The sequence below is a fragment of the Momordica charantia genome, assembly GCF_013281855.1.
Source record: "Momordica charantia cultivar OHB3-1 chromosome 8 unlocalized genomic scaffold, Mcharantia_2.0 BLBB01000008.1, whole genome shotgun sequence".
In the NCBI taxonomy this organism is placed as follows: domain Eukaryota; kingdom Viridiplantae; phylum Streptophyta; class Magnoliopsida; order Cucurbitales; family Cucurbitaceae; genus Momordica; species Momordica charantia.
In genome coordinates this window covers 12,014,399-12,037,053 of record NW_028275166.1, presented here as the reverse complement: position 1 = coordinate 12,037,053, position 22,655 = coordinate 12,014,399, and the positions used below count along the sequence as shown (strand labels likewise).

The 22,655-nt window shown below is 30.7% G+C and overlaps 1 protein-coding gene and 1 long non-coding RNA gene across 4 annotated transcripts; one reads left to right on the top strand and one right to left on the bottom strand.

The window, feature by feature from the left end:
- The first annotated feature begins 4,584 nt into the window (after positions 1 to 4,584).
- Positions 4,585 to 7,033, top strand: LOC148209523 (uncharacterized). The gene is made up of 2 exons (XR_015793177.1): positions 4,585 to 4,734; positions 6,574 to 7,033. It is a non-coding gene; the product is annotated as an uncharacterized LOC148209523 (long non-coding RNA).
- Positions 7,034 to 13,773: 6,740 nt separating this feature from the next.
- LOC111018370 (V-type proton ATPase subunit d2) lies at positions 13,774 to 21,112 on the bottom strand. 3 transcript variants are annotated; one of them, XM_022294417.2, is made up of 11 exons: positions 20,802 to 21,112; positions 17,569 to 17,809; positions 16,529 to 16,649; positions 16,315 to 16,422; positions 16,076 to 16,178; positions 15,549 to 15,629; positions 15,376 to 15,461; positions 15,195 to 15,254; positions 15,061 to 15,109; positions 14,331 to 14,465; positions 13,774 to 14,200 (listed from the first exon to the last, which is right to left on the bottom strand). In XM_022294417.2, exons 2-11 carry the CDS (start codon positions 17,747 to 17,749, stop codon positions 14,069 to 14,071), a joined length of 1,056 nt encoding a protein of 351 aa, XP_022150109.1. In that variant the 5' UTR covers positions 17,750 to 17,809; positions 20,802 to 21,112; the 3' UTR covers positions 13,774 to 14,068. The 3 variants fall into 3 exon arrangements, with proteins under 3 accessions (XP_022150109.1, XP_022150108.1, XP_087984011.1); XM_022294416.2 differs by having other exon boundaries at positions 17,569 to 17,753; positions 20,802 to 21,111; XM_088127885.1 differs by lacking the exon at positions 20,802 to 21,112 and having other exon boundaries at positions 17,565 to 17,730.
- Between the last annotated feature and the right edge of the window lie 1,543 nt (positions 21,113 to 22,655).

The window sequence follows — 22,655 nt, the reverse complement described above, 5'->3', positions numbered from 1 at the left end:
TTCTTGACGCTTCAAACCATCGGAAGAAACCCTTAAAACGTCGAGAGTAAACTTTTTACGAAGAAAAAAATGCGCCGGGATCGGAAAAAGTGCGTCAGGGAAGGTCACTCCCGATGGTTTTTCCACAAGGGTCGGGAAAAGTGACTTTTCCCGACCTCTTGTATACTGTCGGGAAAACATTCCCAACGCACTTTTTCCGATCTTTTTTCCATATTTTTTGTCACTATACTTTAAGCTTTAACTTATTTCAGTCCATATTCATTCAAAAGGTTTATATGTAGTCCCTGTACTCTTAAGAAGTAACCGTTTTATGTTATTGTTTGCTAAATTAAAAAAAAAATTGTATACAAAATGAAAATCTTTTAATAAAAATTTAAAACTACGTTTAAAGATTATTGAGTGAAATGTCATGTCAAAATTTTGATAAAAATAAATGAAATATAAATGACAAATGAAGGGACAAAAAAGTATACAGAAACCGAAAATAACACTATGAAAGTATATAGACTAAATCAGATGAAAATAATATTTAAATCTTGAATTTAATTAATGGTGCAATTAAAGAAGTCATAATCTACCGACTGCAGGCGTGTACGTATTAAATTAGGGCATTTTGTCAGTATTTTTGATTTGATGGCTAAACTAATGAACACCATAGAATATTCTTTATTCAAAAGTTGGGCACTTTCTTTTAAGTTTCTGGAACTTGTGGCCAAACCTTTTTTTGGCCAACTGCCCGAAGATATCAGAAGTTGAATGCTCATTCCAACGTAATCGAAAATCGGAATCAGAATCTAATTTCTTTCAAATATTTTCTGAGTCTGTTTTTCTAATGCACTTCTACCAGAAGCACGGAAATTACCTAATTTGAGTCAATGGCTTGAAGTGGGTCCTACTAATATTTTTAACGAACATTATTAAGAAGGAAATTAAAATTTTCATTCATATTCCTTTATTCTAATTCGTTTGTAGTGAACCGACTTAAGTGGACAAGACACATATTAACATTTAAAAAATTGTTGATTTCATTTCCATCCTACCATTATTAAACTCAAACGGAAAAAAAGAAGGTTCCCAAACTTTGATTGTTGTATATATTTCATCTTTGAATTAAAAAAAAAATGTAAAATACTAGTGAGCAGCGTCGATAGTTTCTACAAAACTAAAATCAAATAAATTTACAAAATATTTGCTTGCCCTAGTATTTCGCAAGTTTCAATTTATCAATTTTGTCCCTAGTATTTTGGAAGTTTCAATTTTATTCTTAATTTTACACAATTTTTTTTTCTTTATTCCTCTGTTTTGTTAGATATTTTAACGTAGATTATTAGTGAAGAGGTTTTTTTTCTGAAATAAATTTTAAAATAAGCGTATAACATTCTGAGACATATTGATTAATGAATCATATGAATTTACGTGAAAAATATATCAATTAAGTCAAATTGACACTTATTTCCAACCAAGAAGTTGTGAATTCGAATTTCCATCTCTACATGTGGTACTGAAGAAAAAAAAAAGGGTCAAAATTTTAATTTAATTAAATTATATTTTGATTTTCACTCCTTGTCCGGCCATCCATTTATTCATGTTAAATAATCTTTTGTTAGTCTAATTAGCAAACTATTGTGAACATTTAATCTTGTTGTGTTAACGGTAACTAAAGAAAAAACTATGATATTAACTCTTAAAATTTATTAGAATAAAAATCAAAAGCTCAAGGGTGTTATATATAATTGAAAACTTTTATAATTTTAAGATGGAGTAAATACAACCATCAAAGTTAAAAGGTACTAAATTCATAATTTACCACGCTAAGTACATCATTAACACATCATTTTCCAATTTCGTTCTCAATCTTTTGAAAATTTCAATATTTCTCCAATCAAATTTCTACTCAATCACGTCGTCGTTGAAATTGAATAACTAAATGTTGATGTAACGTTTTTAGGTGTACTCTACTCGTACAATGATATACCTATATTATTATAGATCGACTCTTTTCTTTCAATTGAATAAAATAGTGATATGTGTGATCATTTATTATGAGTAGGGTTGGATGAATATTTCAAGTGGGTGGAGTTTAAATGTTGATGTATATGTATATGATATACATCTAATATACTACTGATATGAATGTCTGATATACTACGGATATATGAGTATCCGATATACTACTGATATAAGTGAAAAATTTGTTATATTTGAAAATTTAATAAACATATTACATATTTTGAAATACATAAAAGAATTTTTCTACCTAGTGTAATTTTCCTTAAACCTGTTAATTATTAGTGTGTTATTCCATTTCCTTTTGCATTAGGGTTTTGATTGAAAAACTCTCTAACATGAATATACTTAAAAGATAGATATATTTAATAAGAAAAAGTGAATAATAAAATTGACTTTTGTAACAAATTTCAATTTGATTTTCAAATCACAGTTATAGAGTTTTATTAATATATAAATTATGATATATAATACTTCAATAACTATATCATCTACCCAAAATAGCATTATTTAAACTGCACGATAATTATAAACAATAACAGTTCAATATGAGTAGCTCAATTAATTAAGGTATATAACTAGCCTTAGTTTAGTTCAACTTTGATCAAAAGATCGTTAATTCGAATCTCTACCTCCACAAGTTATTGTATTAAAAAAATTGATTATGGTATACATTATCGACTACAATATTCTAGGTTCGAATCTCCACCCTACGTACTGTTGAACTAAAGAAAAAAGTTCAAGATCACGATAAACGAGTCGATGATTGCCATCTATCCATGGGTTATAAGAACCTTTCCTTATGGCTTCAGAAATAATAATTGAGAACAAGAATTAGATGCTTAAGCAAATGGATGAAGCTAGGATGAGTCATTTTGAATTATCATCTAAATCTCTTTCACTCTTTTCCACTTTATTCAAATTTATGTATGGCTATGAAAAAAGAGGTAATTTATTATTATTTCTTTCGTACTTTGTTTTTAAAAAATAAGTTTCTTCATCGATAATTTCTTTGCTTAGTAGTTCAATTTTTAAAATATTTATGAATTCTTCGCTAAATTAAAAAAATACTATTTTATATCTTGTTTAATAACAAATTTTACTTTTAGGTTCGTGGTATTTAAAAGTTAAATTTGTATACTTATTTTGTTCTTCTACAATATTTCTTAGGTTTGTTAAAACAATTTTGAAGTCTAAACAAAAAAAAAAATGCAAACTCTCGCTTTTGAAAGAAGGCTCTTTCTTATTCCTTTTTTTTTCCTCCTAATTTTCAAAATTTGACCATGGTTTTAAAAGCATTTTCTAAAGTATATTATAGGTTAAAAGAAATACTCTTGTCCCTATACTTTCACGGAACTAATGATTTAGGATCTGTTTAATAACGTTCCTGTTTCTTTATTTCTAATGAAGAAAAATGTATTGCATGGTTCCAACCTCCAACAATTCAAGTATGATAAAATATTCTTTTTGGAACAAATTGGAAATAGGAACAAGAAAAGAGAAACTTGTTTTGTTTTGACTGTTTCCAAAATTTCTGTATAATTGTGAGAATGTTCCTAAAAAAGGAGAAACAAGAAATAAAGTTAATTGTAAAATACATAAATTTCTTAAAAAAAACGAACGGGAACGTTATCAAACGAGCATTGACCGTTTATTCGTTATATTTTCAAATTGGTAACAATTTAGTTATACAAATTAGTTATAAGGCCTTTTTAGAAGTTTCTTTTCAGTTGCCCTATTTATAGTACATAAATCAAATGGCCAAATTAAGAAATTAGGTAAATTGGATACCATTTCAATTCATCAAATTTCATTCAATTTGAACAAAATAGGAAAATTTGTGAATATTTTTCAATTTGACATCAAGAGCTTCTTGTCAAAGTCCTATGGTCCATGAAATAACTTCAATTCAAGAAGTACATAGCAGAACCATAAAGCTCATTTGAAATAGTCAAATAGTTCATATCATTATCTAAAACGAGAGTTCTGCATATAGAAATGTATTAGTTAATTGGACCACTTGATTCCGCATCAGGTGACCCAAATACATACACAAGAAAAAACCTGCACACATGACAATAATGTTATCCTCACTACGCGTAACATGGTAGATTCGATTCTACAAAACAATATGGATTAAGTTTGGATTTGATTTTCGAATCGGTTAAATATCCATTCTTAACTCATCTAGAGCGATTCTAATTAAAGAAATGAGTTAGGCCACAAAGCATACCTTACATTGTTTAATCAAAATATATCTAAGCTCCAAAAGTGACAAAAGATAAGTTCAAAATGGAAATGGGAAAAAAGAAAAAGGGCAAAAAAGAGAAAAAAGAAAAAGAAAAAGTTGTAAGTGACATTTGTGCACAAAAAAGAAGGATAGAGATAAGAAAGAGTGAGAATCTAATAAGGCATATTCAAATCAACAAAAACTAGAAGATGCCAAAGGAGAAAGTGAAATAACCATTTTGTCTTTGTTATGAAAATAAAATAAAATAAACAAAACAAACTTTTTTTTCAAAGTGGGTGACCACTTCCATTACTTAGCCACTGTCCATTTTGCTGCAAAATGTGCTTTTTTAATTTGATATATATTGCTATCTCTTTCCTTGGCCTAGAGTCTTTGGAATCTCAATGGGGAAGAATATTCAAGTTTTCAAGTTGCATTGTACTAAATCCATAAATACGGAGCGGAGGATCGAGCTATCAATCTTAGAGTCTGTTTTGGTAACGTTCATATTTCTTATTTTTCGTTTTCAATTTTTGAGAAATATAAGTGTTCAATAACTGTTTCAATTTCTCGTTTATCATTGTTAAGAAATGTTTTCAAAATTACGTAGAGATTTTAAAAACAACACAATCAAGTTTCTTGTGTTTTCTTCCCAAGTTTTTTCTAAAACATAGGTAAAATCATTATTTTAATGCATATTATATATTAAAAAATATATAACATAAAAATGAAATATTTAAATAAAAAATTAGTTTTTATATAAAAATTTACCTTTTTAATTTAAAATTTCAGAGGAGGAGTACAAGAAATTGTTACCAAACGTATTTATGTTTTCTTATTTATTAAAAAAACAAGAAACAATTACCGAACATAATTATATTTTTTTTATTTACAAAAGAAACATAGAAGAAAAAAAGTAATAGAGAGTTATCAGACATGTCCTAAATTGTGGTTTTCAAAAGAGGGGTTTTGGTTCATCACATGAATTCTATGATCACAAATATATTCTCGGATTATTAAGGAAAAAAATAAAGAAAAAAGAAAGCTTTTATTGCATTATTATGTTCATTGAATTAGAATGTTGTCGGAAAGATGAAAAAATCTTTCAGCATCTTACTGTGCCAATTTATTGCCATTTGAAAAATGTGGATTCAAAGCATTTCCACCGATGTGTAAATATTCGTTTTTACTTTCCAGGAGTGAGGAGTACCAAAATAGTTTTGATGGACCGGCGTAAATACCTGTCAACATGTCGATATTTTCATCGACATTTTTATCTATCGATGGATTCGACATTAACACAAACAAGAGCATGCACCCCTAAATTTAAAATAGATAAAATATAGTACGTTGTGATCACTAAGCTACATTTGGTGTAGTAGTTTCTCCCTCCATTTACTTTAACTTTCCCCGGTCCTGTGATCGACTCTTAGTTAGTTTGTTTAATATATTTTTATTGTTGTCCTATTTTAGTTTTTTTTTAAATATTTTTTAAAAACATATTTTTTTATTTAAAATAAATCAATTTTTTAGGCATTAAAATAAATCATTTTAACTTTTATTATGTCTAATTAAGTTTTTTTAACAATATATGTGTAATTTTATTTATATTATGAAATATAATTTTTTTAATAAATTTTAATTCATAATCTTAAACATTGATAAATCCCTCTATTAAAAAGAAACTCACTAATTTATAAAAATCAAGTTTCTCGAATCAAGTTTGATTAATATACAAAATCTACCATTAAATAACTCTGCGAAAACTTATAAATTTGAATTTTAAAAAACAACTATAATATCATTTTTGTCTAAATCCTATCAATTTTTTTCATTAAAAATATATTTTTTCTAACACATTTGACGCATGAGAATATTATTTCCAACAAATTTTCAAATGAAAATCTATTAAAGGATAAAATTTGCGACACTGATGAAAATCACCACACTTATCCAAGTGTAAGGTAGTGCAAATTGATACACATTACTAAGTTAAAGTTACGTTTATATGCATTCGTGTCCCCCTGACATGAAATTCTGGTTTTTTAGAACAATACGTGAATGTGGGGATTTGAACTCACAACCTTTTAGTTGGAAATAGATGTCTTAACTAGTTGGGTTATGCTCAGGTTTGTAATAATTTTTTATTTTTTATTTTTATTAAAGATGTGAGTAAATAGTCTTACATCGGTTGTAAGACATAAAAATTCATGGTATATGAGTAAACGATAACATTAAATCTCTGAGACCTCTCTAGTAAATATTCAAAGCAAATTCATGTGAGGTTTAGGTTTAAAATGGATAATATCATCTCATTTCTCTTGTTGTTACTGTAGGAGTTGCTTTCCTTTTGTCTACTAAGATGTGACAATTCATCGGGTTGTCTCTTTCCTATCCATGGATTCAAGAACATTTTGAACGGTTGACCTCTTCAAGAATATCTACGTTTATTTTTAAATCTCCAAAGCATCACTTACTACGTCTTTCCTCATCTTTGAGTTTCTAATGTATCATCCACCGTAAATCTTTCTTCGTTTGAACTTCTCTCTTAACGTTATACCATCTTAATCAGGTACTACTAATTGGAAGGACCTTGTCAATGTCCATGAATAACATTGTGAAGAAAATAGAGATATGTTATCTTTCACATTTCTTATTTTTTAGTTCAATTCTACCTTTGGAGAAGTAAGTATAACACTTTTACTAGTTGAGCTACGTTCGGTTAGGAGGGTCGAATGTTGTTTGTATCGTTAAAAGGTTATTTAAGGAAAAAGAAACATGTGCATGTGTGTGGTATTCAATGTTAATCATGAAACACAAGAATCAAGCCACACTAGCCACTAGCTGGGTTCCATATGGCACATAATTAGCCAAATCCCAAACCCATTTGACATTAATTATATAATAACAAAGAGAGAAGAATCTCAAAATATGCAAAAGAAAAGTCTTGGAAAGTTCTCATTATAATTTATTTATAAGTCTTAATTACCTAAAAATCTGCCATAATCAAAGCATCATCAGCTTTGAAATCTTATCTGCAAAACATGTGCTAACCTTCTTAATTATTTATATAAATTTCTTTGATCCCTTACCCATTTTTCAGTCTGCCCCATCATGATTCTGCATCCCTAAATTTAATACTTGTTCTTTTTCCAATCTAGAACAAATATATGTGGAATTTTGGATCTGAAATTATTAAATTTACTAATATTTTGTGTTTTAAAATTAAATTTATAAATATTACTTTTGTTAACCTATACTCAAGTGATCTTTTAGTAGAAGATAAGTATCTTAAGCACTTGAACTATGTTCAGGTTTATTTAGACGAGTTTACTATATTCTCGAATATCTAGGTTTTTTTTTATTCTTTTTGTTAAAAAATATTATATAATTTTGTTTTAATTTTTTTGAAAAATATATATACGTGTATGTATATAAACTCATTTTCTTTTTACTGAAAAAATTCCCTTCTTTTATTCAAGTAAAACAATTTGGACTATCATTCTAAAAATGGAAAGAAAGAAAAAAGCAACTCCACTCAATATTTCAAGTTTCAAACTACTCATTCTTTCATTTTTGTATTTTATGTAATCGTGAAATCGTATCTTTACCCAGTAATGGGTGTGGGTAGAAATTAGTTACCAATTAATATTAATTAATATTACTTCATTTGAATGTGTGTATGTATGGATATGTGAAACTTACTTTGTAAATTAAATATGAAATCATAAATTATTAAATATAAGTTACATAAACTTGTTTATATATTTAAATCTTAAATCATTAAAACCGTCAACATGGGCATGTCTCACGATGGAGACGTTTTGCTCATTTTCTAGAAGTCGAAAATTCAATATTTCATCCTTACATTTGTTGTACTAACAAAAATCATATTAAACTAATGGTAAAAAATCTCCAAATTGAATCCAAAGTTTGGCAATGAAGATAAAAAAAAAATACATCTTTAAAAAATAATTTGAAAAAGATAATTTCACCCTAATCTTCTACACACCTTATCATAGTATCAAAAGGAGCCAATATAAATATAATAATTGAGCATGAGGAAATTAAGAAATTCAAATAATATAAGCTATCTTGTTTTCTTCTCATTACATATTGTTAATAATGATCAATATATTGGAGACTTGATCACATTACCTAGCAAAACTATTACCAAAGTCCCCTATATATGTGTGAGAGAATACAAAATATTGATTTAAATACTCTTTTAATCTTGTAATTTAGATTATTTTGATCTCTGTGCTTTTAAAACATTTATTTTGGTATTTATATTTTCTAAAAGTATCATTTAATTTATTTAGATCAATTTGTGTAAAATTTTGTAAATAGTGATCCCAAATGGTAGCTTTTTAAAAAATAAATGACCGAAACGGACATTTTGAAAGTACATGGACTAAATGAACAAAAATTGAGAGTACAGAGATCAAAATAAACCAAAGTTAAAATATGGGACCCAAATAATATTTAAATTTACATTATATTTTGTTGTTTATTTCTGTTTTAGTGCTTTTATTTACTACCCATTTCTTTGTTTAAATTTTTACTTCCACAAAACCCTTTTGAATTCTTTATCAAATTTCAACAACCAAGAACAACCTTTTGAAAAGAAAAAAAAAATTGGAAAAGAAACACCATTTCATAGAAAGCATGCGTATGAAGAGACTGTAAGAAAGCTCTTCAGTTTAAATAAAGAGCAGAGATATCATAATAACAAAAGAAGCGATATTTTGAAAACTGAGAAGAAGTTGCAGTTTTGATGTTTATCCTAGAGATGAATTATAGACGTGTGAGTGTTCATGAAGCATCTATTGTTCCTCTCCAACCTAACAAACTAGAGAATAACACTAAGGGTCGTTTGTTTCATGTGAATCTCAGATTCCCATGGGATGGTCATCCAAATGCCCGTGTTTGTTTAATAGGAATGTTGGATTTTCGGACATTCTTAGATGCCCGAACATCCTAGAATGTCCATATAGGAGGCATCTGAGCAATTTTAGATGTCCTTCTGTAACATGGGTTTCTAAGATTCTCGTGTTGAGTTCATCTTATTTTGACAATTTTGTCCCTCGTCGTTTTTGTTCTATAATATTTTTTCATCAATAATATTTATTTCTAATTTATTTTATCTTATTTTAAAAATAAATGTATGCACTAATTCATTGATAAATATCTAAATATAATTTTATTTATATGCTACATCTAGATATAAAATAAATATCAGTCAATGCTATAATATCTTAATTTGTTTTTAATTCAAATCTAAGGTGCAATATTTTGTTTATTTTTACTCTTCCAATAGTTACCAAACATAAACTAAAATTGATATAAAAATATAATATTAAATTAATAAAAGTACAATTTTATATGTATTCAAATAATATTAAATTTAACATATAAATTATATGACGACCACTAAGGACGTTTCTGTAACATTACATAAATTTACAATATTCCCTTCAATAAATCGTGCAAAATAAATGTGTTTATAAAAAATATTTCTAGATACCTTTATATCTTACCAAACAAACGTGGTTATTTAAAATTTCGGACATATGAGATTCCAGACATCTGAAGATGCCGAACATCTACCTTTTCAAAATGTAAACTTAGAAAACTAAAGAAACGATTAATAAACTAAAAAAAATTCCAATAATGGAATTCTCATAAAACAAGTTGAAATTTAGATCCAGTGAGAATCCAATGAATTAGATGAATATGGAGATGCCCATTTTCTTTTTCTAGTGATCTGACTTTGACCTTTTTGAAATAATTGCTTAGTTTAAAATGGAGAAATTAATTAATTATTAGCTTGATATTGCCTCCATGCATGTATATCTATATATATATATATATATATATGAAATTTCTTCTCTCTTGAGGGCCATTTTGGTCTTCTCTTACCCTTATTCAAGCAAAACCCATAAATATGAGAACCTACCTTTGACTTCTTGTTTATACTGAAAAATTTCCCATGATTTTTTCTTTCTTTTTCTTCCTTCAATCATTGAGATTTTGGCCCTTTGAATGCATATTTTCAACTCTTGAAAAATGCACTCTATAATCTTATTTTTTTCAACACAATACAGCTTTCCATATTTCAAACTACTACATTTACCACAGGTAAAAAATTACCCTGGTTTGAATATTATTCAAATTTTGACACATATAAAAGAATGTGATGAAAGTCGTATGTGTTAACGAGGTTAACCATGGATCAAATAGACTTATTTTAAATTCAAACTGAAGCATGGTCAAAACTTAAGTGAAAAGGTACATGAAAATACTTTGATTCCATCTAAAACATTTCATACACTACAAGAAATAACACCTTCGTTTTGCGATATTTTACAAAAAATGTTGCTAAAACTGAGCTAGTCATAGTTATTTAATTTGTTAGAATAGAACATTGGTACTAGCATACGAATAAAACTAATCTATCATCCCCACTTAATTTTTCTTTCTAATAAAAAATTATACTAATTTTTTAATTGATGTGTGATTTTAGTATAAAGTGTTACAAATTTCTGCATTGATAATAATTTTACTTAATTATTATTAATTAATGCCAATTAAATTGTTAAAATATAATTCATTATTACTAAATATTATCAGTAACGTTTCATATCAATAATCCTTCTTATAATAAAAACTATACATCCTTTTTTTTATGTAATTTATTTTAATTAATCAGGTAAAATATAATATGTTTCTAATTAAATATCATAATAGTCCCAATTTGATAATATTTTATATCAATACTTGTAATTTTAATAAAAACTTGTATTAATCATGTAATTTTATCTTGATTAGTTATTATTTATTAATATCTAATAAATTGATAAAATAAAAAATGTTAAAGTTAAATTATAAGTTTAATCTCTAGACTCTTAGAATTAGTATCAAATAGATCCTTTAACTTTAAAAAATGTCTAATATATCCTAAGTTTGATATAGGTATCTAATTTATTAAGCAATTTTTAAAAATACATGAACTCTTTAAACATAAAATTAAAATGTTAAGATTCTATTAGATACAAAATTCGCTCTCGTGTCTAAAAGATTCATGATTTTAAAAAAATCGTCGAATAAATTAGAGACCTGTTATATACAAAATTAAAAGTTAAGGAACTAGACACTTTTAAATTTAGGGACTAAGTAAACAAAAAGTTAAAAGTTTAGAAACCTACTCGCCACCTTAATTTTTTTTTTTTTTTTGATAAATCACCTTAAGTTAGTAATATAGTGAATTAAAATATTTATTGTAATTTTAATTAAAAATTATATAATAAGTAATAAATATGAAAGGGTATTATAGTAATTAAAATATGTCTAATTCCTATTGCATATAGTTTGATTCTCAAATAGTTCTAGTAAACAATATCAAATAGGTTCTTTAATTTCGAGTAAAATCATGAAAGAAATAACATTCTTCAATTCTAATTTCATTACAGTTGATTTTCATTCAAATTCATGATCGTATAATAGAATGGATATCCACTATCTAGATTCCTACATTTGTTTTGTAGGAATCAATGATACCTAGGTATTTGAGATGCCGAAAGATACCTGAGATTTTTTGACGTCCTTTTGAACATTCATGAGTTTCTGATATTGTCATATTGAGGCATCTTCTCATGACATTTTCATGGACCTTTTATTCAGAGATAGGTTCCTTAATTAGTTGTGCTATGCTCAGATTGGCAATACAAACTTAAGTTAAATCATACATTATCTCCCTTTATTTTCAATAGAAATATAGAGCACCATTATAGTTTATTTAATTTTTACAATAGTCCTCAAATATTTTTAAAGCAAACACACTTTTGATTCGTGAGGTTTGAAGTAAATGTTATTTGGTCCTTAAGTTTTAAAAAGGATGCTAGTAATCCCTAAAGTTTGATAAATGATTCTAAATTGTTCTTTTAACTCCTTTGACTGGTAATTGATACTTGATGTTTGGAGGTTAAGTTGGTGATTGTACTTATTGACTGGACCTAATAAATATATATTTTTTTTGTGATTAGATTATGACATGACATTTTCCCTCCATATTCTTCCCTCTATCTCCTTATTCTTTCCTTCTTCCCCTCAAACTTCGTCTTCCGTTTCAACTCCAATCGGATCTCTAATTTAGTCTGCTCCACTCTATCGAAGAACAACTGAATCAATGCTAATTTTAAGTTTCGGAAAAATCACTCTCAAGAAGAATCATTTTCAGAGTCAACTATAGAAAAGACTAGAGAAATATCTGTGAATTACCATGGAACGTGCATGTTGAAAGTAAAGTACTATAAAATTTATTCTTTAAAAGGGTTCCATCAACGTAAAAAGGTTCCATCAATGAAGATAGCTAGCAAACAATGTTTTCACCTATTAATAGACGTATATTTGAACCTCCCTTCAGAATCATTAATCTCAAATGCGGAGTATAGGTTCCTCAAAGAGGTATTGTGATTGTTAAATATTAAATATGTAACTACATGTACATATATATGTACATGGTATGTGTAAGCATTCATAGTATACAAGTTAACAATTATAAGCATGTAGCTTGATTCTTCAAAATTAAGCAACTAGGAAATGATAGAATACGAGCGTATGATTCTTCAGGAGACCCCATGATAGCTTTGAGTGCATCCTCCCGTCCTCTCCTAGCTTTACTATAACTAATATTAATGTCATGCTTTCTATGCATATAATTGACAATATATCGTGGTCGATATTGTATCTTAGTATTATTCTTTAGAAAGGATTTAACACACTCACTAACCATAAATGTTGTAGATGAACGGATATACCATTTGCAATTTGTATCAATACAATCATTTTCGGGACAGAGACTTAAATCTTCTAGCTACATACCCTGTATTTATGGTATTGTCCACTTCAATATCATTAGCATCTACGATACACAACAATCATTGCATATATCACTATCAGTGATATGGGTCAAGGTAAATAAAAAACGTTTAGAGGCGTGACAATAATGGATTATAAACATAGGTTTGATGGGACTTTGAGACTCATAACTAGGCTAAATTTTTGTTGAAATTAGCAAGTCTACATATATATATTCAAGAGTTAAAGAGTTAATTCCGTAGCTTGATTTAAATCACTTTAAATTAATTTTTAAGGCATTAATTGGATGATAAGTTTGAAAAACCAATTATATTTAAATCTCTCTTTTGTTTTTTCAAAATCATTAATTCTACCATCACTCCCAAACACATTCTAACAAATCCAAAAACAAGTCAATGCTAAACTCAATCTTAAGAAAGTTTAAATCTTCTTCATTTGGTCCTTAAATCCCACCCCATGAACTTGGTAAGTATTTGGCACTATATCAAGTAGAACAAGTGTCATATTTTAGAATGATTTTAAATATTTTTAGTGATTAATTAAAGAAACAAAGATTATTAAAAAAAATAAAAAGGAAACAATGTAAAGTCATCCTGCAAAGGGAATACAGTACCTTTCCATCTGCGTTACCCTTCTTGGCCTCTGAATCACAGACATAAAAAAGCTTATTTATACAAAAACTTATTACATAAACTCAATTTCGTCTTCTTCACACCCACAGTATCAGTATCTGATGATTCTTTTGAGTACAATAATTTCTCAATTTTTAACTTTAAACCAGTAATACATCGGAAAAAGCACTTATTTAGACATGAATTCTTGCAAGGAATGAATGTATGAACCCCCCATCTCTGCAGCACAGCATAAGATAAGATGGAGCCAAGATTTTACAGTAAAGTATGCAAAAAACTGGAAACAAATGTGATTTAATTAGACGGTTTTCTTATCGGACTAAAATATGAAGACAACGCTGTCGTGAACCCTCGACTTCTGGTTCTGGGCGACGCATTCCGAGATCCACATTAGGTTCCTAATCTCCTGTTCCCTCAACCTCATGTATGCAAAGAAAATACCATAATGGAACTGCAAGGAAAGAAAGAACCGAACGATATGTTACTTGATTCAATAGTGTAGAATTTGTGTAAGGAGACATAACCGCTCGACGTCCAAGAAGAATCGGAAACAGGATATTGAATGGCGAATTGGAACAAACCTGTTGCTCAAACGCTAGGCATAGCCTTTTCACCTCCTCTTCATAGAATGCCTTGTCAAGCATCTGGCTTTCCCCATATGATAACTTCGAAAAAATTGACTGGTAGGGAGGGTATTTTTCCATGGCACCACGAACCTAAAATACAAAGTGAAAGAAGCTTCAATTTAAGATACACTACACATGGGAAAATATCTATCAGGTAAAACAAGGTCAAGTCACCAAGGTGTACATTGCCCACGAACTCATCCAAATTGTCAAACTACATTATCACATAATTTCTTACTGATGAACATCTTTTTTTGTCGCAATTTCTAAATAACAAATCATTTAAATTAGAAGTTTAGTCCTTAAACTTCGGTTGTGTCTATTAAATCTCTAGACTTTAAAAACTTTTAACTACATCTCTAAAATTTTCATTTCAATTCAAAGAAGTCTCAACCATGAATACTATTACATGCCCTGTTGAGTAATGATTTCACATGGCATGACATAACGGAGTAAGTCAGATAAAAATAAGAACAGGTGGGTCAAAATTTAGGAACTAAATAAACAGATCCCTATGATTTAGCCAATAATCATTTACATATTTACATTCGTGTTATTCATCAGAAGTCAATTTTCGAAGATCAATCTTCAAATCAGTAGCCCAGTGTCCAAAACTCTGACATAATGTTATTAGTTGTAACTCGAATTCATGAGTACCAAATGTTATAACTCAAATTCGAAGTACCTGATCAATGTCCTCACAGATAGCGAGTTCCTCATGGCCATAGGGGTAACTGTAAATATGGGATCTCATTAGATGATGGTCCACTCGGCATGTGTGAAGTTTAAAAGAAAATTTGAGATTAAAGAATTGCTTACAGTAAACCAAAATTGGAATATAACTTCCTTCGGTCATCTCGGGTAAGTTCAGTGCCAATACTACAATATATGAAAAGCATTTAATTAAAGAAAATTCTGAAGCATAATGACCACCACAAGAGCTAATAAATAAGATAAATCCAGTGAGCCATGAAATATGTATCGACCAGCATCAAGATACCTATTTATGGTAATATTGACAGCCCTTCTATCAGCCTCAAAAGCAAGGAGGTCAGACATGATCTCAGCTGTCGCACCACCCAGTTTCTACCTCAAAAATCAAATACAAATAGATAAGAATTTGAGATATTTATACTGAAAAATAAGCTTCGTAACTTATAAGTCTTCATTCACCTGACAAAACCTGTAGAAATCCTCTAGGTATGCCTTGTAGAGAGTGTTCCTCATTATTTCAATGTTCATGTCATCCAAATCCTAACAAAAATAATAGAAACCAGAAACCTGTAGCTTTAGCCTGAATTTAACTGCACTGTACTTCTAAATAAACTAAATCATTCCAGGACAATACAGTTTGTACAATTGTTAAGTTGTGCATCAACACCATAAATGCAACAAGGTTTCAATCATCATTCAATATGAGAAGTCATTATGCTAAGGAATCCAGTTTAACTCAATGCTATTATCGATACTCCAATTCTCTAATTGCATGCTCTGGCACCAAGGGCTTTATAAAACTAAAAGCTCAGAAAATCTTCTATTTTAAAAAAAATAAAATGAAACTGAAAATGATACTATCAATTATGCATTAAATGTTGTAAAAATAATAAAGTCATCATATCCTGCAACATATGCTCTGCTGCTTCAAAGTGAAATGCGAAAGAAAGCCAATAATGAAAAATGAACGGAGTTATGGATTAAACCTCAGATGTGATACACTCCGAGAAGTATGGAGCCAAAGGAGTGTCAACAAGCACCAATCTATAAAGTTCGCGCATATTTTGGGCAACTGCCAAGGTAGCAATGCTAGCAAAAAATAAAAAGAAAAAATGAGAAAACATCTAACAACACTATCAAGTTTTGGGTAAGATATCGAGTTTTTCTTTTTTGGCAAATACCATATGATGGTATCGTAACACAAAACTCTATCAGCTGACAATACCTGTCAAACATGCCCAAAGGGTGGCACTTCTCCAACAGTTCCTGAACATCTCTCTCGTGCAAGGTTCCAGTAACGATAAGTACAACATTGTCTATCATGTGACCATATCTGAGTAAAGATTCCATCAAGTTGAAAGTTTATAATGATGAGAAGGTAACAAAATGATGAACGCTCAAAAGATGCAAATAACTATCAGAAAAGACACTCAACATACGTGATATACTCTAAGAAGGTAGACAAGGGCTCTGTGGCTTGGCATAACATGTGTTTATACTCGTCGACCAGTTTAAGGGTGCATTTCTCCACAATTGTCGTTGTATGCAATGGAGATGGTTCTACAAAATACTTTGAAATTAGCATGCATAGAACAAGATCTGCCGACTTCAAGTAAGAAATGTAACTTGTTCATGTAGGTAAAGGATGATAAGTTAGACTAACATATGCTCTGATCACATAATATATTCATGAAGTAAGGTAGATTACTCTTGAACTTATTTGATATGGAATATTCAATTTCTCACATTATTAACTATAGTTGTGATCTCTGCATGGTGTCCTATTCTAACAGTCACACAATCCTTCTAATCACGAATATTAATCTCCTTATCCTCAGTGAGCTCTGAGGTACCACTTCCCATGGTAAAATATCATACAACAGCAAAGCCACCTATTCCGGTACTGCTTTTCTATATGCCTATCCCCATCCTTGAAATGCAGGGATGGATTCTAGCGAAGGTCAATTCTCTGCATTTACCACTTTCAAAATATCCCTCCAACTCCACAACTCATATGTCTATCGAAGAGGCTCCATTGTTAACTATTGTTACAAGTCAACTATATCATCTTACAATCAACTAGCATACCCACCAGCTACATTGTAAAAATAGAATTTAATTTAAATGTTAAAGCATAAACAGTTACTTAATGTTGTACATTATAGTATATAGACATGTAATTCTTATATTGCGAATCTGAAGTCAGATGCTTAGCTTAAAGCTTCGAGTAGCATAACATAGTTGAGTCAATTAAATTAAATTATTAGTTGAGTCAAAATACCAATAAATTCAAACTCTGTGAAAAACTATTGCAAGATCCAAATTTTAATCGGTAGCTGGCATCCTCAACAAGGCAACTCCTATACCAATTATCTCCTCGTACATGTAATCCAATGATATAAGGACACTAAAATTTCCCCAACATCCATATTCAATATCATAAATCATCTGGAAAAACAAAAAACCAAGACTCACCCACCGTTTTGGAGATAAGGGCCATACTCGGTGGCAGATAGGTGCATCTTGATATCGTCTAGGGTTTCACACTGACACAAATTGTTGTAGTCAGCGGCGGTGAGCAAGCCAGCCCTATGCCCCCGCACGATGGCCTCCAAATAGCCTCCATGAATGTTAAATGTAAGCGCTTCGAAACCATACATGTCTCTGCAATTGAAACCAAACGGGATCGGAAGAGGAAACGGAAGGTAACAGGAGAAGATCTAAGGGGAGAGCAATGGCAAGAATTAATATCCAACATAAACTTCAACCTCATAAACTTCAGAATTAATATCCAAAAACTAGTAAATTTTAAAATCCATCACCAAACTAAGTTCTATGGAAAATCCCATACTCAAAGCATCAAATAAGAACCAAATAACTCACATCACTAATTTTGTCACTCTATTGCAATATTAATTAATATTCACACATGAACAAATAAAGAACTTCAAGTTAATCTCAATCCTATGAACTCAATTCGATAGTTGCATTTAATTAATATTCACACGTGAAGAAAGAAAGTTTAAGGCTGCCGAAGAACTTCAAGCTAATAAGCTTAAAACCGTTATCTTCTCAAATAGTTCAATCTCAATCCTATTTTAAAACCGTTCTCAATCCTTTCTAAAAATTACCCATGAATTCTTAGCTAAATTTTTAATATTAACAAAACAAGATTTTGTAAACTAATTTCTTGGTTATCAATACCACCATTTCAAAAAAAAATTCCAACTTGTGAAATGTACTTCCTGCTCTAGACATCTAGTCTGATTTATAGAGGGAGTCCCTTCGGCTGGAAGGGTTTGACTAGGTCTGGTCAGATATTGGGTGGTTCGACTCGGTCAACTTGACCCGGGCGGCTCAACTCACGTTGCTTCTTTGACCTAACTGAGTGAACTTAGCAGTGATTTCGAGGTGCACCCAGTGCTCGCCTCAGGCAAGAGGCAAGGCGAGGCAATTTCGCCCAGGTGCACCTTGCAAGGTGCCCAAGCGAGCGCCTTCAACCGGGTGCTCGCCTTTGCGTGTCTCTCACCTGAGACAAGGCGATCGCCTCATTGAAGGCGGGTGCACAAAAAGCCCACCTCAAATGAAAAACCCAAAAAATTATTGACTTGATCAACTTGACCCGGGCAGTTCGACTAACGTTGCTTCATTGACCTAACTTGAATGAACTTAACAGTGATTTCGAGGCGCACTCGGGCGCTCGCCTCCGGCAAGAGGCGAGGCGATTTCGCCCAGGTGCTCCTTGCAAGGTGCCCAGGCGAGCGCCTTGGCACGCCTCTTGCCTGAGGCAAGGCGATCGCCTCGTTTAAGGCGGGTGCACAAAAAGCTCACCTCAAATGAAAAATCCTAAAAATTATCCCACCCTTGCAATTATTTTTTGACAATTTCTTCTTCTTTGTCTTTTGTTCGCCTTCTTTGTCTTTGCCAGCAACTGTTTGCCTCCGTCGATCGTCGAAATTAAAAAGAAAAACATTAGGATGGAAGAAGAATGAAGAGTCGAAGAAAAATAAAAAGTAGAAGAGTGAAAGGAAGAAGAGTCGAAATTAGGAAGAAGAAGATTAAGATGCAAAGAGAAGAAAAATAAGAAAAGAGTGAGAAAAGCAAAAGGCAGAATTACATTTTCAAGAAGTATTAAAGGAGGGTCATGCATGGTATTATTTTCAAGAACATTTAGTGCATGCATGGTGACAAATAAACATATGGCAGCTTAAATGGGTTATTGCCATTTCATTTTACCATATAAAAGCTTTTAAGATTTTTATTTTTATTTTTCTTAATTTAAGTGAACTTTTAATTAAATATTAAATTATTTTTTTAATGATTTAATGTTTTAAAAGATGTAAGTTAATATTTTTACTTCTTTTCTTTATTTTATCTCTTTCTTCCTTCTCAAGGGCTCTTTTCTTTATTTTATTTGATATATTTATTGTTGAATCTTATTTAATTTTTTATAACTTTGGCATTTCATATATATATGTAAAAGATGCGCCTTTCTTCACTCAGGCGTCGCCTTTTTATCACCTCTCTCCTTAAGGAGATCAAAGGCTTCTCGCCTTGAGGTGCATCTTGCACCTCGAAAACACGGGAACTTAGTAAGTTTTACCAATTACAGATGGCATTATTCAAGTTGAGCAAGTTGTGAGCATTACAAGGGTTGAGAGGAAATAGAGACGAAATATCATTGAGTGATTTCTTTAAATGTGAGGTATATTCATAGTACTACAAAAAAAAAAGTCTATTTTCAAAGACATCAGGAAAATATCACTGAAAGCTCCACCGCATCGTTGAAAGTATTTGAAAGCTCCACCGCATCATTGAAAGTATTAGCGACAAAATGCCGTTGGTCGCTGCAGACGTCGCTAACAACGTGTCTGTCGTACTATTCAGACCCTACCAAAACACATAATCAAACCTACTTCAAACCAATCCCCCCCTAAACCAAAATTGATTCACTTTCTTAGGGTATGTTTAACCAAAATTGATTCACTTTTTTAGGGTATGTTTAGGGTATGTTTAGGAGTGATGGTAGAACGAGTGATTTTGCAAAAAGAAAATATATATATAAAATAGATTTTAGTATAATTGATTTTCCAAAATCATTATGATCAATGAAAAATGAAGTGATTTTGGCAATAACAAAAGTGATTTTGGCCATTCCCAAACAAACCCTGGTTAGAAGAATTTTTTCAGAACTCATTCACTTTCTTAATCCTGACACCTTGTAAGCATCTTAAGATTGCACATTGCTTCCAAATCTAATTCCAAATGCGTGAGATTTCACAGGCTTAGTCTTTCAAGGACTTCTCTATCGTTTTACCATCTAGTAATTGAGCACTCACGGATCAAACAGAAAATGATGGATGAAGGCAAAACATATTGAATAACATTGTCAAAATTAGTATCTTCCAATCAAATGCAAACTCGAGAATTCTATTCTTACATCCTCCATCAACAAGTGTATTAATTAAGCTAATTTTCACCTACAAAAACCAACCGAAGGAAAAAAAAATATCATCTATGAACTCAAAATATTGGTCATTTGGACACACAATGAACAAAAGAAACCCCAATGGGCAGAAATTTTCTTAATATAAGGAGCACAAGAAATTCCCTCTTCTTGCCTCGGAAACGAAATCAAATGAGATTCAATCTGCAAATGCTATCAATAAAAAACGAAATTTCAGAAGATGAAGAACATGGAATATCACTTACAGGGAGTATGAGAGCGAAAGATTGAGCGACGACCACACTCACGGAACAGCGGTGACAAGGGGCGAAGGCGAAGGATGGAAATGGACGAACGGTGTGGCGGTGAACGATTGAGCGAAGCGAAGAACAACGGTGGATCTGCACAAAGGAAGGATTCGCTCTGAAGAAGAACGGCGCCACAAACTTTAGAAAAACGGCGAGCAGTGAAATAAGATTAAAAGAGAGGGAGATCGGAGAGGTGAGAGATCGGAGAGATGAGAGATCGGAAGAGAGCAGATTTGGTGGAGGCAGCGGCGCAAGGGGGAAAAAAATAAGGAACCCTAATTTTCTTTTCTAAATTCGAGAACTGAACCGACCCGGTTGGTTCAAAAAAAAATTAACCCAATCCGAACCGAAATTTTTCTTTTTTTTTTTTTGCCTCTATTAAAAAGATCATGAATTTATAAAAACAAAACTTCTATTTAAGATAATATCTTTTTGAGTGATAATTATTGCTTAATGGAAATTGCGTCTCATATGGTTTAAATCTAAGATCTCAAGGATATTTCTTGAAGATCCATAGTAATATCTTAGTAGAGGGAGAATGAAGTTAGGGTTTAGTTTGATGGTGGTTTTTACTTTGCTTTGAAAGTACATTTTGGGATGCCATGTTTCTATCCTTTGTGAAAAAAGGGAAGTTGTTGGTGTTTTTGGTGAATGTGTTGTTTGTAGTTTGAAGTGCGTGGGTTGCAAAGGAATAAACTCTCTGACGTTCAAGTTAGAAATGATGCGAGCTATGATAAGTCACTTTCAGAGCAGAATTACGTACTGAGTCATGAGGTAGAGTGCCCCTTTTATAGGCTGGAGGACAAGACTATTACAATCGCTTTTCCAGCAGTTGTAGCTGCCGAAATCCTTAAGTCGGCGGGGTGAGACTATGGTACTCAGCTTGGTTTTGAGTCAAGTTGGTCTGCACAGTTAGCTTCGTTTACCACTTCCAATGGTCTCAAGCTGAGTTGCTAAGTCCAAGTGTCATGGCATAAATTTACCTCCAAGGTTGTTCTAACGATTTATTTTTTGAAAATATAAAAGCTTTAAAACATATTATGTCGAGATAATGAATAGTAGGTAGACTAAAAACATATTTGAATGAGCAATACTGATGCGATTATAACGAATTATAACTTAAAATCTTCCTATTGTCCAACAAAAAACAATATATAACTCAAATTCTGAAAATAGAATTGTATGACATGTCATGAACACATGTACAATCATACAAATAGTGGGATCGAGAAGGGACTCCACGTATTAACTTGATCCACGTGCCAGCTACACTTTTTTCTAGTACAAAAGTGGGGAAGGGATTTCGAACTGCATTTTTTTTTTGTCACACTCATTTATCTTAAATGCATTAGATAACATATCGTAATCAAACTTCTCATGTTATTGTTTAGGTGTTTGATTCAACTCATAAAGAGACTTTACAAATTTACCAACTTTATTTTCATGTCCTACTACAACACACCCTTCAGGTTGTTACATATAGGTTTCTTCATCTAAATCTCTATTTAAAAATCTAATTTTTACATCCATTCGGTTTATTTCTAATTTTCAAAAAGCTGATATAGTGATTAACATCCTATGTAATCCTCATTAATCCAAAATAGGCAAAGAAATTTGGAAATCTTAAGCTCGTAAATTACACCTTATTTGTTCTTAAACGTGTCTTTTAATTAATCAATTCAAAAGTTGTTGAGAATGCACTCACTCTTCTTCACCTATTACATAACTCTACTATACAAACACAAAAATATATACACTATCCATTCAATAATATTGGAATCAACACTATATAAAAATTTGGATATTTGACAT

Excerpts from the sequence above, each read along its gene's own strand:
- LOC111018370 (XM_022294417.2), bottom strand. The coding sequence starts at position 17,749 with ATGTATGGTTTCGAAGCGCTTACATTTAACATTCATGGAGGCTATTTG. Across the intron at positions 15,630-16,075 it reads CGGAGTGTATCACATCTGAG|GATTTGGATGACATGAACAT; the intron begins GTTTAATCCATA and ends TATTTTTGTTAG. Across the intron at positions 15,110-15,194 it reads TATTCCAATTTTGGTTTACT|TTACCCCTATGGCCATGAGG; the intron begins GTAAGCAATTCT and ends CCATATTTACAG.